Source organism: Amblyomma americanum, chromosome 2 (assembly GCF_052857255.1).
Source record: "Amblyomma americanum isolate KBUSLIRL-KWMA chromosome 2, ASM5285725v1, whole genome shotgun sequence".
Classification (NCBI taxonomy): domain Eukaryota; kingdom Metazoa; phylum Arthropoda; class Arachnida; order Ixodida; family Ixodidae; genus Amblyomma; species Amblyomma americanum.
Window position 1 is genome coordinate 156,788,396 of NC_135498.1, and position 14,818 is coordinate 156,803,213.

The 14,818-nt window shown below is 47.3% G+C and overlaps 1 protein-coding gene across 1 annotated transcript; it reads right to left on the minus strand.

Annotated features, from left to right (window-relative positions):
- Positions 1-9,779: 9,779 nt before the first annotated feature.
- On the minus strand, positions 9,780-11,410 carry LOC144119188 (uncharacterized). The gene is made up of 2 exons (XM_077651875.1): positions 11,316-11,410; positions 9,780-10,420 (listed from the first exon to the last, which is right to left on the minus strand). Exons 1-2 carry the CDS (start codon positions 11,325-11,327, stop codon positions 9,989-9,991), a joined length of 444 nt encoding a protein of 147 aa, XP_077508001.1. The 5' UTR covers positions 11,328-11,410; the 3' UTR covers positions 9,780-9,988.
- Between the last annotated feature and the right edge of the window lie 3,408 nt (positions 11,411-14,818).

Below are 14,818 nucleotides of genomic sequence, written 5' to 3' on the forward strand. Positions count from 1 at the left end.
GAATAATTAAACAAAAAGAAATCCGCATTTAGGTTCGACATTCGCGTGTATGAATTCCTTTCTTCCAGATAAGGTCTAGCTTTCTAACCGTGCGTCCAGAAGGAGTATGTCTTGGCACATTGTGTGCATAAAAAGAAAGATACAAAATATGGTGCTATGGGTAACAAAACTGGGTGAAGTTCAGACCTAGTGACTTATCTAAAAATAAAAAGGAAAAAAAAGGCTAACACTGCGATGCGATGCGCTCTTAACTTTCTACTGGTGCATGTGTTTCACTATTAATTAAGAAACTGCAAAAGAAGAACTGCAGCAAGAGCGTTGCAGCCAGACACAGGTAATGTCCACCGAGACCAAGCGCGGCGGCCAATAAACATTTCTAGCATTTTAATAACCTTGAGTGCAAGAGGCACAGAAATTACATACCTGGAAACAATGAAATTGTATTACGAGTGCACAGGGAAGTCGACATAACTGACCGCGACTGATAATGCTCTGAATGTTACCCCGGACTCACCAAGACTCAGATCATGATCTTAATCTTAGCCCGGACTCATGACCAAGATTGCGATCTGAACAACAGTCCGGACTCACGACTCAGATCATGATCTGAATGTGAGCCCGGACTCACAATGACTCAGATCATGATCTGAGCGTGAGCCCGGACTCATCACTCAGATCACGATCTGGATATGAGTTCGGACTCACTCGCTGCTCGGATCATGATGCGAATGGGAGTCCGGGCTCATTCACGACACAGATCATAGTCTGAGTCGTAACTCAGCAACTCTTGATCTTAAATGAGCGTGAGTGAGCCATGGTAAGTCCGCTCATGAGTGAGTTTGCCTACCTATGGAGGTTTCATTTCACCTGACCAGCTATATTTGGGCGAGGTGAACTTGAAGTCTTCCACTGTCTTTAAGGTTGCTTTGATTCAAAATTTGATTCAGGAAGACTTCAGTTTTCCCCTTAGCATTATTATTTACGCTGCTTTTAACATTTCAAGAGTTTTTGTTCTATTTTTTTTTTGAGCAACGAGTAGAATTTCACCTCCGCACGCTTTTCACGAAAATCAGCCATAGGAAAACGACAAACACAAAAAAGTTCTCTATAAAATCTGCCGAAACTAGTCTGACCTTCTTAAGCGGCGGCACTCGGCTTACTGACATACGATGGATGGATGGATGTATAGACAGACGGACGGACGGACGGACGGACGGACGGACGGACGGACGGACGGACGGACGGACGGACGGACGGATGGATGGATGGATGGATGGATGGATGGATGGATGGATGGATGGATGGATGGATGGATGGATGGACGGACGGACGGACGGACGGAAGGACGGAAGAATGGATGGATGGATGGATGGATGGATGGATGGATGGATGGATGGATGGACGGACGGACGGACGGACGGACGGACGGACGGACGGACGGATGGATGGATGGATGGATGGATGGATGGATGGATGGATGGATGGATGGATGGATGGATGGATGGATGGATGGATAAGGCTAAACCCTTTAAATCAGGTGGTGGCTTAAGCCACTTTGCCATGACTCGTGAAAGTTTACTCTTGTCATTAGTTTAGCCACCAGTCAGATGACTTTCGCGTGGTTACTTCTATTTGCCTAAAATCTATCTTTCCTTCACGGTTCATAAACCCCAATGCTTCGAATAAATCGACCCCGCTGCTTTCTACTGCAGGAAGAAGCCCTTCCGAGAAAAGTATCAAGTGTTCAGCCGTTTCCTGTTCCTCTCCACACCACCGCACAACGCGTCTATCTCGTGGTAGCTGACTCGACATGTCTTAGTCCGCAAAACTCTCGTCCTGACCTCAAACAACAAAGCGCTTCTCCTGCAATTGTCGTAGATATTTTATTTCGCAAATTTTCGGCTTAAACATTCTTTATGTTCCCACGGCAAAATTTTAAAGGCCCGTGTACTGAGCGATGTCAGTGCACGTTAAAGAATCCCAGGTGTTAGAAATTTGCGGAGCCCTTCACTACGGTGTCCCGATAGCCTTTTTCGCTTTTAGACGTTAATCACAATATATTTTATATCCTGAAGTTCACTATGCACCCTTATAATTATGGGCTCTGTAATTTAACAGGTGAACAAAAATTTAAATCAGCGTTTCCTCTGCGTGCGGACATGATTCAGCAGGCTACACGAATTCTTTTAAGAATAGGTCATGACACGTGGTTTGAAAATATACTGACGTGATAACTATCGCCCTTATTGAAAGTAGCACGCCGCCATCATAATTCCATTTCGTGGTGTAGTCGCCGCGTTGAGACCCATAGAAGAAATTCCTTTGATTCCTATTTTGAATAAAGAAAACCCCTTTATATGAGCGAGGTTTCAATACCGACTTCTCCAGTAATACAGCACCGCTCTACGTTGGTAATTAACGGCTCAGAGCTGTTAAGCTGCTGGTGACTTGGTAACCAATTGTAAATGTGTGGGAAGTTTAGTTGCCGCAGTCGAGCGGTTAAAGCCAGTTGCTGGTTCGTAGTGACGGAACAGACGATTTTTGCAGCTAATCAACATTGTTCGGTAAAGCCATGATTCGCGAGAAAATGTGGCGTTTTTTTCCACCCAGAACCGAAACAGCTAACTTAAGAGAGAACTGAACTTGTGAGAGTGACATATTGCATTGCCAATGGCAACCAGCTCAAACGATCTACCTTAACTTGCAAAATCTTGCATTGTATTTTTCTCCGTAGCATGGTGCCGCAAAAATACAGCCAGTATATACTTAGCGGCCTTTGTTCTGAGAGGTGTCAATGCACAAATGGTTCGAATTTGGAGCTGTTGGTGTTGCAGCACTTCAGCGGCCACTGGCGCAAGTTTTCACTAAATTTGAGCTTCACTTCTAGCGCTGTGTTGAGGTTTCTTGCAGGCAAAAAGCACGACATTTTCCGTGCTGCATAGTTTTGTTGAATATTTGTGTTCAAAAAACTGCTATGGCACTGATTTCTCGTGACCAGTGAACACGGTACTGGCTTTTACTACCTTACTGCGCTAATTACGAAGTTAAATTTTAGTTCATTTATTTAGCTACATATAAACAAGATCTTAAAAATTACTGGTGGTCATTTTCGCTGCAAGTATTGTCCTTCTTTTGCGAATGTTCTACGTTTAAGAGTTTTGGAATGGAAACGCAGAAACACTGAAAAACGGGCCCAGATATTCACCAACCATCTCAGACCAGGCAGAGACGCTCTGTCACCATAATCAGTTTCCGAGCCTTGTAGCCGCTGATTGAACGCGTACGCAAGATAGGGTGCTTCACGTTACGAACAGAAGCAGATATGACACTTAATGGAGTCTATGAATCGAAAGCCTGTGCTGGCATTCTTATCCAGTGAGCTCATTTCAGTCTTACCCAAGCCGGTCTTCGCAATCGGAGTCAGTGGTTTTTCGTGTTTTAATTTCGTCAGCGTTAAGTAGATCTATTGGGCTCCACGATGGTGAACCAAGCTCTAAATGATACGATAAAAGCAACTATTAGGAATTAAATCCGATACAAAAAAAAGTATTCAGCCATGCAATGCTACCTTTCTCTAACGTAAGCCTTTAAAAGATACCAATTGCAAAGCAGGTCCTTTAGATTGCGTCGTGTTCCACTTTGATACTGATAGTTCTTTTTTATCGTCCAGAAAGCAAATACTTCGCCTCGCGTCGCTTACTAATGTTGTAAGTGATGGCACTTTTCTTCTTTCCACAGCGCTGTTGGCAGGAAATGAATAAAACGTTATTTTTGCTCAAGCACCTATATTGCAGAAATAAACAAACCCTGCGCTCTAAACGATTTACAATACAATACTTTTGGTATGCAAACCCGTCTGCAGCTGTTAGTATGTTGAACTGCAGCGTACTGAAGAGAAAAAGGCGTCAATAAACTATAGAATAAGTCCCTTAGATTTCATACCATGCGCTCCCCTTAGTGTCGTGCAGGATCTGTAGGTCGTCGGAAAGGTGCGTTGTAGCGACCACAGAATTGTAAGGTCCCGAATTAGCTTAGACCTGAAGAGGGAACGGAAGAAACTAGTGCAGCGGAAACCTAATAATAATTTAGCGGTAAGAGGTAAAGTGGAAGAATTCTGGATATCGCTGCAGAACAGATACTGGGCTTTAATTGAGGAAGTCGATCCGATTGTTCAAATAATGAACGACAGTCTCACAGGTATCATTACGGAGTGCGCAGTAGAAGCAGTCGGTGGGATGGTTTGCAGGATACCGGCAAGCTACCTCAGGAGGCCAAATATCTGATCAACAAAAGCAAAAGCATGAAAGCGTTCTGCCAGACAGAACAGAGCTAATAGAGCTATCACAGTTAATAAATTTAAGGTAGCCGACTTAAGTAAGTATATTATGAAGAGAATCGAGCTTGCTCTAAAGAGCGGAGGTAACCTGAAAGCCTAAATGCTTTAGGCTACCTCCGATGAAACTAATCATAGAAACAAAAAAACAAATCTATGCGTTAAGAGACAAGGTAGGCAATGTTAATAGCAATATGGATATGATAGCTCATGTAGCTGAAGAATTGTACACAAAACTGTACAGTAGTCAACGAAATTACAACGTTAATGAGAGAGGCATTAGTCAGCAGCAATGGACATCCTGCCAGTAACGAAAGAGGGATTGAAGAAAGCCTTAAGGACAATGAAAAAGGGGAAAGCAGCTGGTGCGGATCAGGTAACAGCAGATCTGTTGAAGGACGGAGGGGAAATTGCGCAGAAAAACTAGCCACCATGTATATGCAAAGCCTTTGACGTCAAGCACACGACAAGCTTGGAAGAACGCCATTATTATCTTAATTCATAAGAAAGAAGACGCCAAGGATTCAAAAATTACAGACTGATTAGCTTTCTGTGAGTTGCCTACAGGGCATTCACTAATAGAATCAGCATACCCTTAGACTCCAATCAACCAAATGATTATACAGCTTTCTTAAAGGATACTCTACGCAGACCATATTCACACTATCAGTCAGGTGATAGAGAAAATCGCAGAGTACACCCAACAGCTATTTATAGCCTTCATTGATTACGAGAAAGCATTCGACTCAGCGGAAACCTCAGCAGTCATACAGGCATTGCGGTACGAAGGTGTAGAAGAGCCGCATGGCAACGTACTAGAAGATATATATAGCAATTGCGCAGCTGCCATACTCGCCCATAGAGTCAGCAAGAAAATGCTGATAAGTAATGGTGCCAGGCAGGGAGATACGATCACGCAATGCTGTTTACCACCTGTTTACAGGAGGTATTCCTAGACCGTGTTTGGGAACAGATGGAGATAAAAGTTAACAGAGAATACCTAAGAAACCTGCCATTCGTTAATGAGATTGTCTTGATAAGTCCCTCAAGAGATGAACAGCGAAGCCTGATCACGTAAGTTAGACAGGCAGAGGAGGACGGATGGTCTCAAAATTACTATGCAGAAAACCAAGCTAATGTTGAACAGCCTCGCAACGAAACAGCAGTTCACAATCTTTAGGGAAGTTCTGGAAGTGCGACCGCAGGTAGTTACCGCTGATCCGGATTATGACCGGGAAATAACTACGTGAATGAGAATAGGGCGGAACAAATTTGGCAGGTTTTGGCCGGGCTTCGGGTGTTTTGACTGCAGCTTGACCAATTTAAGTTCAGCTCGCAACGCCTCGTTCTGTTTTTTTAGCTGAATAATTTCTGCTTTCAGGTCGTTGAACTCGTTAGATATCGCGTTTCCGGGGAAGGATGGTGGCAACCCAGCATAGCCCACCTCTACGATGTGTCTTGAGTCTTCTTGCTTCTCAGAAGACGGTCCGCGTCCTCGGGTGCGTGGCGTCTCCTGTGCCGGTGGATCCGCCTTAGGTGCAAAGAAGACCGACCTGGTGGTCCCCTGCTCTTAATGATGTCGTGACTCTTTCGTTCCGGATCGGCCTGATGAGTCTTCTGAGCATGAGCATGGTAGCAACTACCACCGCCCCGTTTCAAAGGGCATGCACCTACCTTCCATCCATCCATCCATCCACGTTGTCACTAGTCGTCTGCGCATTCTGCTGTGAGTGAGTGTGGAGAGATGGAGGTCCACCTCGAACAGCATGTAAACATAAAATTCTGTGTGAAGCTTGGCAAGACAGCCACACAGACGTATGAGTTCATTCGTGACGCTTACGGCAAAGAGAGATTATCGCGGGCGCGAGTTCTCGAGTGGCACTCGATGTTCGTTTCGGGGAGAACGCCGGTGGAGGACGACACAAGGGAGTGGCGCCCTTCAACATCACGCAATGAAAACAACATGGCTCGGAGCAGAGAAATCGTACAGCAAGGCCACACCATTACAGTCCGCATGCTATCAGATGCTCTCGACATTGGTAACACAACATGCCACTAAATTTTGCGTGAGAACTGCAGATGACGTTATGTGGTCACGTGGGGTTTCAGACCATCTGGTGAGGGCAACTACAACATCGTCGCCTCATGAGCCATGTAATGTTTTCGCAGTAGTAGAACGGAACATGTACCAACCATTTTATTTTTGTCGCTGTTGTGTAGTGTGTTTTGCGCACTCAACACGAACCCTAACTGGCCCTTGTATTTTGCGCAGACAGGCGAAGCGCTTGTTAAAGCACTGTGTAGAAGTATGGGCTTGTGTTCTTTCCAAAATATTTTGCTTTTATATCGAACGCCTGCGCATGCAATGCGAGGCGCAGGAGAACGCATTCTCATGCGAGACGCAGGAGAACGCGAAGCTGCGGAGAGCATCTGCCCTCCGTGATCAGTGACTAGCTTGCCGCCGTTGAGTGCCGCAAGCCATGTGACCACGATGCGCTTTCCTGTCAGAAGCAAACTTTCTGTAAGCCGGCGGGCTGCCCGAGCGCGGTAAATCGAAGAGGCCCATTGGATCCTTATATGCCTTCCATTGTGCCTTTAGTAATTTTGCCTATCAATAAAGGTCGACAGTTCACGTGCTGGTCTCTGACGTTGCTAGAGATACCGTGACACATCGCGTTTCAGAGAAATAGCTCTGTTCAATGCAAAATGCGAGTTTCATTCCGTGTGTTCGTATGACCTCCAAATGCCCTTTGGACTTAGCAATCTCCTAGCAACAGTCTTCAGTAAGATACCGAAGCATACTATGACTAGGTCCAATGCGCTGGTTTCTCCAAATCAGACCCGGTTCGTTTTCAAAATGTTGCCCCCCCCCCCCCCCCGGAAAAAAAATAATTGCCCGCCTTCCCGTTGAAAATTGACTTGCATAGATGTGAAGCAAAATCGATGTTCAGGCTAATTTGAATGTGCTCGATACGATGGCAGTCTCTAATTTGATCCGGGCCGCTCGAAAAATTTGTTCCGCCCCACCCCCGAAATTTGACGCTCATTTATTTGGTACAAAATGCAAATTTGACTGTGTCGATACGATCGCGCGGTCGGAGGTTTCCACACACGCGTCTCAACGGTGGAGGCCGCTTCGGGTTGAATGCCATTGACACCCTTAGTTTACGCTTTGCGAAACACTGGCACGCTGTGCCTTGAGCTTTTTTTTTATTTGTTTGTTTCCCACTGGGACGCGGCGGCAGGAAAACCGCGAGCTGAGCAATTGGTCTGGAGAAATCGGTGCGTGCGAACGTTAGTGAGGTCATCCAGGGAAGTGGCGGGCAATCGAGCCTCGGCGGGAGGCTGACGCGTACATCGCGGCGACGGCGGCCCCTAAGGCGCGAGGCCCAAGTTCGGTCGTATCCGCTGCACTCGATCAGCCCCACAACGAGCATCCGCAGCCCGACGCTCCCTGCGGCCTGACGTTGCGACTCCGCAGCTAAACCACCGTTTCTCCCCCCTCTCTTGAACTCTTTTCTTTGTCTTGTCGCTCACTGTTTCTCGTCTAATTCTTTTGTACAGTATTCCTTTATTCTTGTAACGTTCATGTGTAGTTATCAACCTGATGATGTTTCCCTCCTCAAGTTGATAGTTTTGTTTGCGTCCTCATTCTGCGTTTATTTACATAGCGCCTGTGTAACTTACGCTATTTTGCTGGGCTTGGTTTCTTAACATTCCCTTTATTTTTGGCCAAGTAAAATTGTTCTTTACTGGATTCGTGCAAGCTTCGTGCCTCCAGTCAACTGCGAATCAGGCATGGTCCCTATCACCGGGCAGCGTTCCGATTCCGAGGGAAATCTCGGCCAAGCTCGACACAATGCTACTGAACGTCACAGATGAAGAGAACGTACACGTCACCGCCTATTTACAGCGTGATGAAGCCCGAGGAATCTCGCAGTATACGTGGCAAATCCATCAGGGCACCGATGCGCGATAGTACAATCTGCGACGACGCGAGTCACAGGAGAGGGAATACAATCCAGGGGACCGCGTATGGGCATGGACGCCATTTCGTCGCCGAGCACTCAGTAAAAAAACAAAAACAAACTATTACGCCGCCATTTCGGACAGTACAAGATCCTGTGCAGAATGGTGACATCAACTACGAAGCCGGTCACGACGGAGCAAACTCCGCCCAGCGACGGCGCGGACGCCCAGAAGTGTACACCATGTAGTTCGTTAGAAGCCATATTACGCCTTGAAGTGGTCGCCGTTCTCCTCGCTCCTACTTTTTGTACACCTTCATTTCCTTTCGAAGCGACAGGTCGATGCCGCAGAGCAATGTTCTTAACTCTGATCTTTACTTCTCCAGTTTGTTTATCGCCGGCGGCGCGTCGGCTTATCGCTTTATTTGCTGCGCAATAAAGAACTAGAGCGTTTTTTAAAAGTGATATGGCGTATTCCAAATCGTCAATCCAGAACAGGTATCCAGAACTAGTGGGCCTGTTCAAGCCCATAGTGACGGGTTTTGAAAGTGCAGACTCCTTTTCCAAGCCATGCAGCCCTATGAAGCAGAGCACCAAACCAGGCCATTGCTTGTACCGATTTGAGAAAACCGGTTGGTAGCCGACAGGCGGCGGGAGTCGAACCCGCCACTGCCCGGAGCCGGGAAAGGTGCGTTGTTCGCTACGCAAGGAAGCATGAGAGCGCTTTCTAAAACTTCTGTCGCGTATTCCAATCGGCAATCCAGAGCCAGTTATCTTGCTCCGTAAAATTGGGCACAGAAGCCAGTCTAGGGTCATCAGACTTTTTTTCTTCTGTCCTCTGCCTTTTATTGTGCCGAAGTAAAGTTTGACGGCCTGATTTATTTATTTATTGATGACCATGTTTAAATCGGTGATTTGGATTAATTTCCTGAGTTCTGATTCTACCGCCACGGGTACTTTGCTTCCCCAATTCCAGACCTGCTACGGACCGCTGATTCGAATGTGTCATTAATAAAGCGCTGCTGTTCCTACGTTTTTCGAGATGACTGTTGTTCTTCAATGCTCCGTATGTCGAATGTTCGCTGTTGCCTTTACACTGAGCACGGCCTCGAGTTGCAGTGATCCCATTCTTCAACCACCACTGAGCTCGCTTGCTGTTATCACTGTAGCTGAGATGTCCAGCTCTGTGGGCGTAAGTCCTCCCAGTAAAGAGTCCGTCTTTGTGCCGCATTATTCTGCTCGTCTGTTCACGCTGTTGCCGCACTCTCGTTGTAGTACACCGTTACCGCTACTCCCCACTCCGAGTAGTTTTTGTTTCAAGCATTTATTATTGACAGCTTGTAGCTGTTTTTTGTATTTGTCATGAAATTTTGCAGCAGCGCCCAAATTTTGAAAACGAAAAGCACGCAGTTACATATGGTAGTTAGTAATATTCTGAAAAATAACTCGACGCGAAGATGTATTTGAAATAAATACGCCTTTATTATTCACATGAACGAAGCGAGGGCGTTGTAATCGTTGTTTATCGCCCTTGTATACAGTGATACTCCGTATTCGATGCTGTCTTTCTCCTCAGCCTGCAATACCTGCTCGCAAATGTGCAAGGAGCACACTGTATTCGGTACATGTCGACTAGTCTTCGTTACTCTAAAAAATGTGGCTGCACTCTGAGACACTGAACAGTTGCCTAATACTTCTTGCCGCCGTATCCGAGGCCCCCGTATCCGAGGCCTCCGTATCCAAGTCCACCATATCCAAGGCCGCCGTATCCAAGCCCACCACCGAGACCGCCGTATCCAAGACCTCCGTATCCGCCTCCGTAGCCTCCTCCTCCCAGGCCGGAGTGGGCGACCAGGGCTCCTCCTCCGCTCAGCTTGTTCACCTGGTGGATGGTCTTGACAAGGAACACTGGGCCGGGCACAGCCTTGTAGAGGCCGGGACCTCCTCGCAGGAGGGCAACACTGCTGCCGACGCCGTAGCCTCCGCCGTAGCCTGCACCGTAGCCCCCGCCATAGCCACCACCGTACCCGAGACCGTAGCCACCGTAGCCTCCATATCCCCAGACCTTAGGATCGCACATGACCGCGCCCAGAGCGGCGCAGAGAACGACGGCAGCGGTCTGCAGAAAAAGCCGAGAGAACGCAAATGATTCTTGGTCCGAGAGGACGGAGACTGTGGTGTGTAGAAAAAGTACCAAGGAGGCAAACAGTGCTGGGCTTAATGTGCGTGCGTTTGTGTGCGCGTGCGTGCGTGCGTGCGTGTGTGCGTGTGTGTGTGCGTGCGTGCGTGCGTGCGTGTGAGTGTGTGTGTGTGCGTGAGTGCGTGTGTGTGTGTGTGTGTGTGTGTGTGTGTGTGTGTGTGTGTGTGTGTGTGTGTGTGTGTGTGTGTGTGTGTGTGTGTGTGTGTGTGTGTGTGTGTGTGTGTGTGTGTGTGTGTGTGTGTGTGTGTGTGTGTGTGTGTGTGTGTGTGTGTGTACAAGATCGTGAGAAGTTTACCTCAAATCTGCTTCACTCGCGATTTCCTTTGCTTCCGTAAGTAAAGCCACATATGTCTGCGGATGGTCGCGCGACCATATTACATCCTTTGCATATAAAATCGGCAAGAAAAATGTAATTGGCAGTGCCGTGGCTGTGAAGTGATGATGAAATGAGCGTGAGGCAAGCAGGCAGGAATGCTAGCTAAGTGCTTAAGTTCGGGAGCCCAGTGTCGCTCTTGAGCGTTTTCCAGACGAGCTACGTAGGCATCATTGCATAACCGCCTCAAAGCGAGAACTATACTGAAGCCGGTAAAAAAGGGTAACGGTGAGAATCGCTATTATGCACGTCGCGGGATCATAAGACGGAACAAAAAGAGCTACGCCTATAAAATATGCGCACGGCGATCTTTTGCCCCAACAATGATTACACTTCTTCGCTAGAAAAGGCGGTAGGTGCTTCTTTATGCGATATATGAGGCATTACTAGAAAAGAACTGGAAACCATAGGCAAATTTTGTCTCGCTCCAAAAGTTCTCACCAGAGTGTTCATTGTAGATGCTTGGCGGTTGCAGAGCGCAGCTGAAGTGTGTAGGAGCTTGGCTGGCGCCTTCGCTTATATACTCGCCGATACGGAGCAGTATGGAACACAAGGAAGAGACCGGGCGGATCACGTACGCCGACGTCAGGAGTGTGCACCGCGATGCAGTGCTTGTCCGCACGGGAAAATCTTTCATCTCTGCATTAGTGGCGGATAGCAGCGAAGCGCGCGGGAGAGATTTCTATCTCAACGCGGCGTAGTCGAGTGCCGATATGGGCAGGAAGGAGCCCAAAATGGGTTACCGCGGGGCTCTGAGTGTTACGCAACCAGGCTCAGATTGACTAGGGCCACGTTCGTTCCAAACGTAAAACGATATTCGTCCGGCTTCCTGACCACCATGGTCTTTGTGACTGTAATGAGTGCACAAGAAACGATGAAAAAATAACAGGCCCTAAACGACAGAGCACTGTTACAACCAACATTTTAATGAAGCCGCTGTCGTGGCTGAGGTGACATGCCCGGCTGCTGACCGGAAAGAAGAGTGTTCGATTCCGAAGGGTGCGGCAGCGCACTTCGATGGATGAGAAACGCTGTAGAGACCCGTGTACGATGCGATGTTATTGCACCTTAATGAACCCCAGGTGGTCGAAGTTAGCCAGACCGCTCCACTACGGCGTCCCTCATAGCCTGAGTCGCTTTTGGACGTTAGACCTCCCATAAACATAAAAAATTTTTTAGAACAAGAAACGAAATAAATACAGTTTGACCACACATGTCGCCAGGAAACAGAACAAAAACAGTACCAAACTAGAAAGGTACAGAACTATCTGCCAATCTTCCCAAAAAAGTGTTCTAATTCAGTTCTTTCATGCGTAAGGACAAAGAAAGACTGCCTAGCGGCGTATTTTAACGGGCTATTCGGTTGATTTTCTTCTTTTGCAAGTTCTCCGCTGAAACACGACGACGAAAAAGAATACGAAAAATTTAGCGCGGGGAAATTGAAAACTGTTTATTTAAGAAAGTAAATCGTGCAGTAACTGCCTCAATTCTCAATGGAAACGTCAACCACGCCGTGAAATACTGGAAGGAGTGGTAGTGAAAGAAGAGAGAGAGGTGCTTAAGTGGAGGTCTCAGGAATAATTTCGACCACCTGGGGATCTTTAACATGCACTGGCATCACACCGCACATGGGCACCTTTTGCGTCCATCGAAGCGCGGCAGCCAGGTTCAAACCCGGGTACTCCAGCTCAGTAGCCGAGTGCTCTAATCACCAAGCCACCGCAGCGAGACATGGTTAGGGAAATGCGAATGAAGTCCACCAGCTCTTGGGTTTTCAAATCGGTGTCGGTTCGAGGCTCGGTTTTCAAAGTCAAGCAGGCTTCAGACAAAGATCGGCGAAATCGGTGTGTAGGGCCCTTATGCCTAGCGCATCAAAGCTGCAGTGGACACTTAAGTTCCGCCTCAAGAGTATGGCGCGAGTGCATAACTGGGTAAATGTCATATATGCGGAATTGGTCACCGTCTGTTTTGCATTCATATATTGCTAGGAGTCCTCATACTGGAGTCCTGGTGCAATTGCGCAGCGGGTAAGCATGCGCCACTTCCCTGCGATGTAGATGCTGCCATCGGTGGAGCATGAGCCCAGGTAGCTCTCCCCGAGCAACCTACGTCACAAGAGAGGCAGTGGCGAAATCGCTGAACGGGAGTCCTAATTAGTGCTAGCGCACTAAAACAAGAGATGACAAACACGACAGATTCCTAAATACCAAATTCATAATACCTTATAAGCACCAAGGTCATGCCCATGTTCGGAAGTAAAACTTGAAGGCAGATTATTCAGGTTTTCCATATCGCTAACAGTACTGACAAATCTGTCAGCACGCCGTCGATCCAGCTTTCGGTTAAAGTAACCGCGGTTTTTAAAAGTTAATTTAAGTAGTCTATTTTATTCCCGCTCATCACTGGATCCTTTCACCTTCACCTTTATTCTTGTTGTTTCTAACCTCCACACCCATCGTTCTTAACTTTGATTTATTCTGTTGCACTCCTCCCTTTTTCGTTGTTACTTTTTCCATTCCCCCGTATCTATAGTTCTAGGTTCTTCACCTTCACCTTTGCTCTGGTTTATCGTAAGGTCTTTGTTTTCAGATATTTTAATTATCGCGTTCCGTTATGTATTTCCACCTCCTTGCTTTTTTTATTCCTTCGGATCTGCTTTATTTTTTTCCTCCTTCTCATTGTGAACCAGACAGCCGACACACCGTCTACGTTTGTTGCAGCAGAAGTGGTAGAACAAGGGCACAGAAAGGAACAACGGAAGAAAAGAAGTATGAACCAACCAGCTCAGATAACCACCCTTTTATCCGACACGCCACGTCAGGGCGCTTCAAAGTCTCTGCCTTGGACTGAAAACTAGTCACTGTGCACGCGACAAAATAATTTCTGTAGCGATATTTGTGCTGGTTGGGAATGTAGATAACACAGAGAAGAAGAGGAGCTCGTGAAAGAAATTTCTCACTTGGACGCAGAGCCCTGCTAGCCGCAACCTTCTAGCGTAACATCACCTAAGGAGATTATAGTGTTCAAGCCGATTGGATTGCATGGCGGTCCAGGCTTGCCTTGGATCACTGCTCACTCAGCATGCACTTCCGAAAACAGCGAAAGAAATTTGATGGGACCCCTATCGCTGGAAGTTAGAAGACTTGGCCTGACAGGGATATCCACCACCCCACAAACGACTCATGCAAGACACGGCTGTCGTCTGCCGACAGCTAAATACCAATCAACATATTCATCCGAACTTCCTACCCAAACTACGCCGCACACGCTATTCCAGGGTATGTCTCACACCCCATGAAATTCTCATTGCATTATGCCATCTTCAGCCTTCATTCGCTCTTCCCCCGGGTGGAGTAGCAGCAGGCCAAGGTGACGTTTCCACCGGCCGACCTCTCCTCCTTTCCTCTCATTAAATCCCTTTCGCTCTCTTAATGCCTTCCCCTACATCCTACTGCACGGGCGTGTAGGCCGTGACCTCCGCCCAATGGGAAGCTGTGCTGCCCAGCTCGGACCTGGACGACTAGCGGAAACTGGTGGACGGGCCAGGCTGACGGCAGCCGCTGCAGGAGCCCTGAACTGAGAGCCCCATTCAAAGGGGGCAAGATTTTTCTTTATTAAAACCACTGAATGTGTTCTACCATCACTCTAGTAGCGGCGTGTGCCGCAGGTGAATGAGGACTGGTCGAGCAACGGACACATCAACTCTCCTTTATTACAACATACGCGTGCTTATTATATACACATGGCTACAATGGGACCACTAGCGATGGTGATGAGAAATGGAAGCCAAATATACAATGATTGTCATCATCATGATGGCGTTCCTTTGTGATCCTATTTGTTGTGCTGTAAAAGAAAAAGCACGAGAAATTGTATATGTGTGTTTGAATTTTGTGAGGGCATCTGTATTGTATTCTCAGCTGAACTGCCGTGCCCCGTGCAAA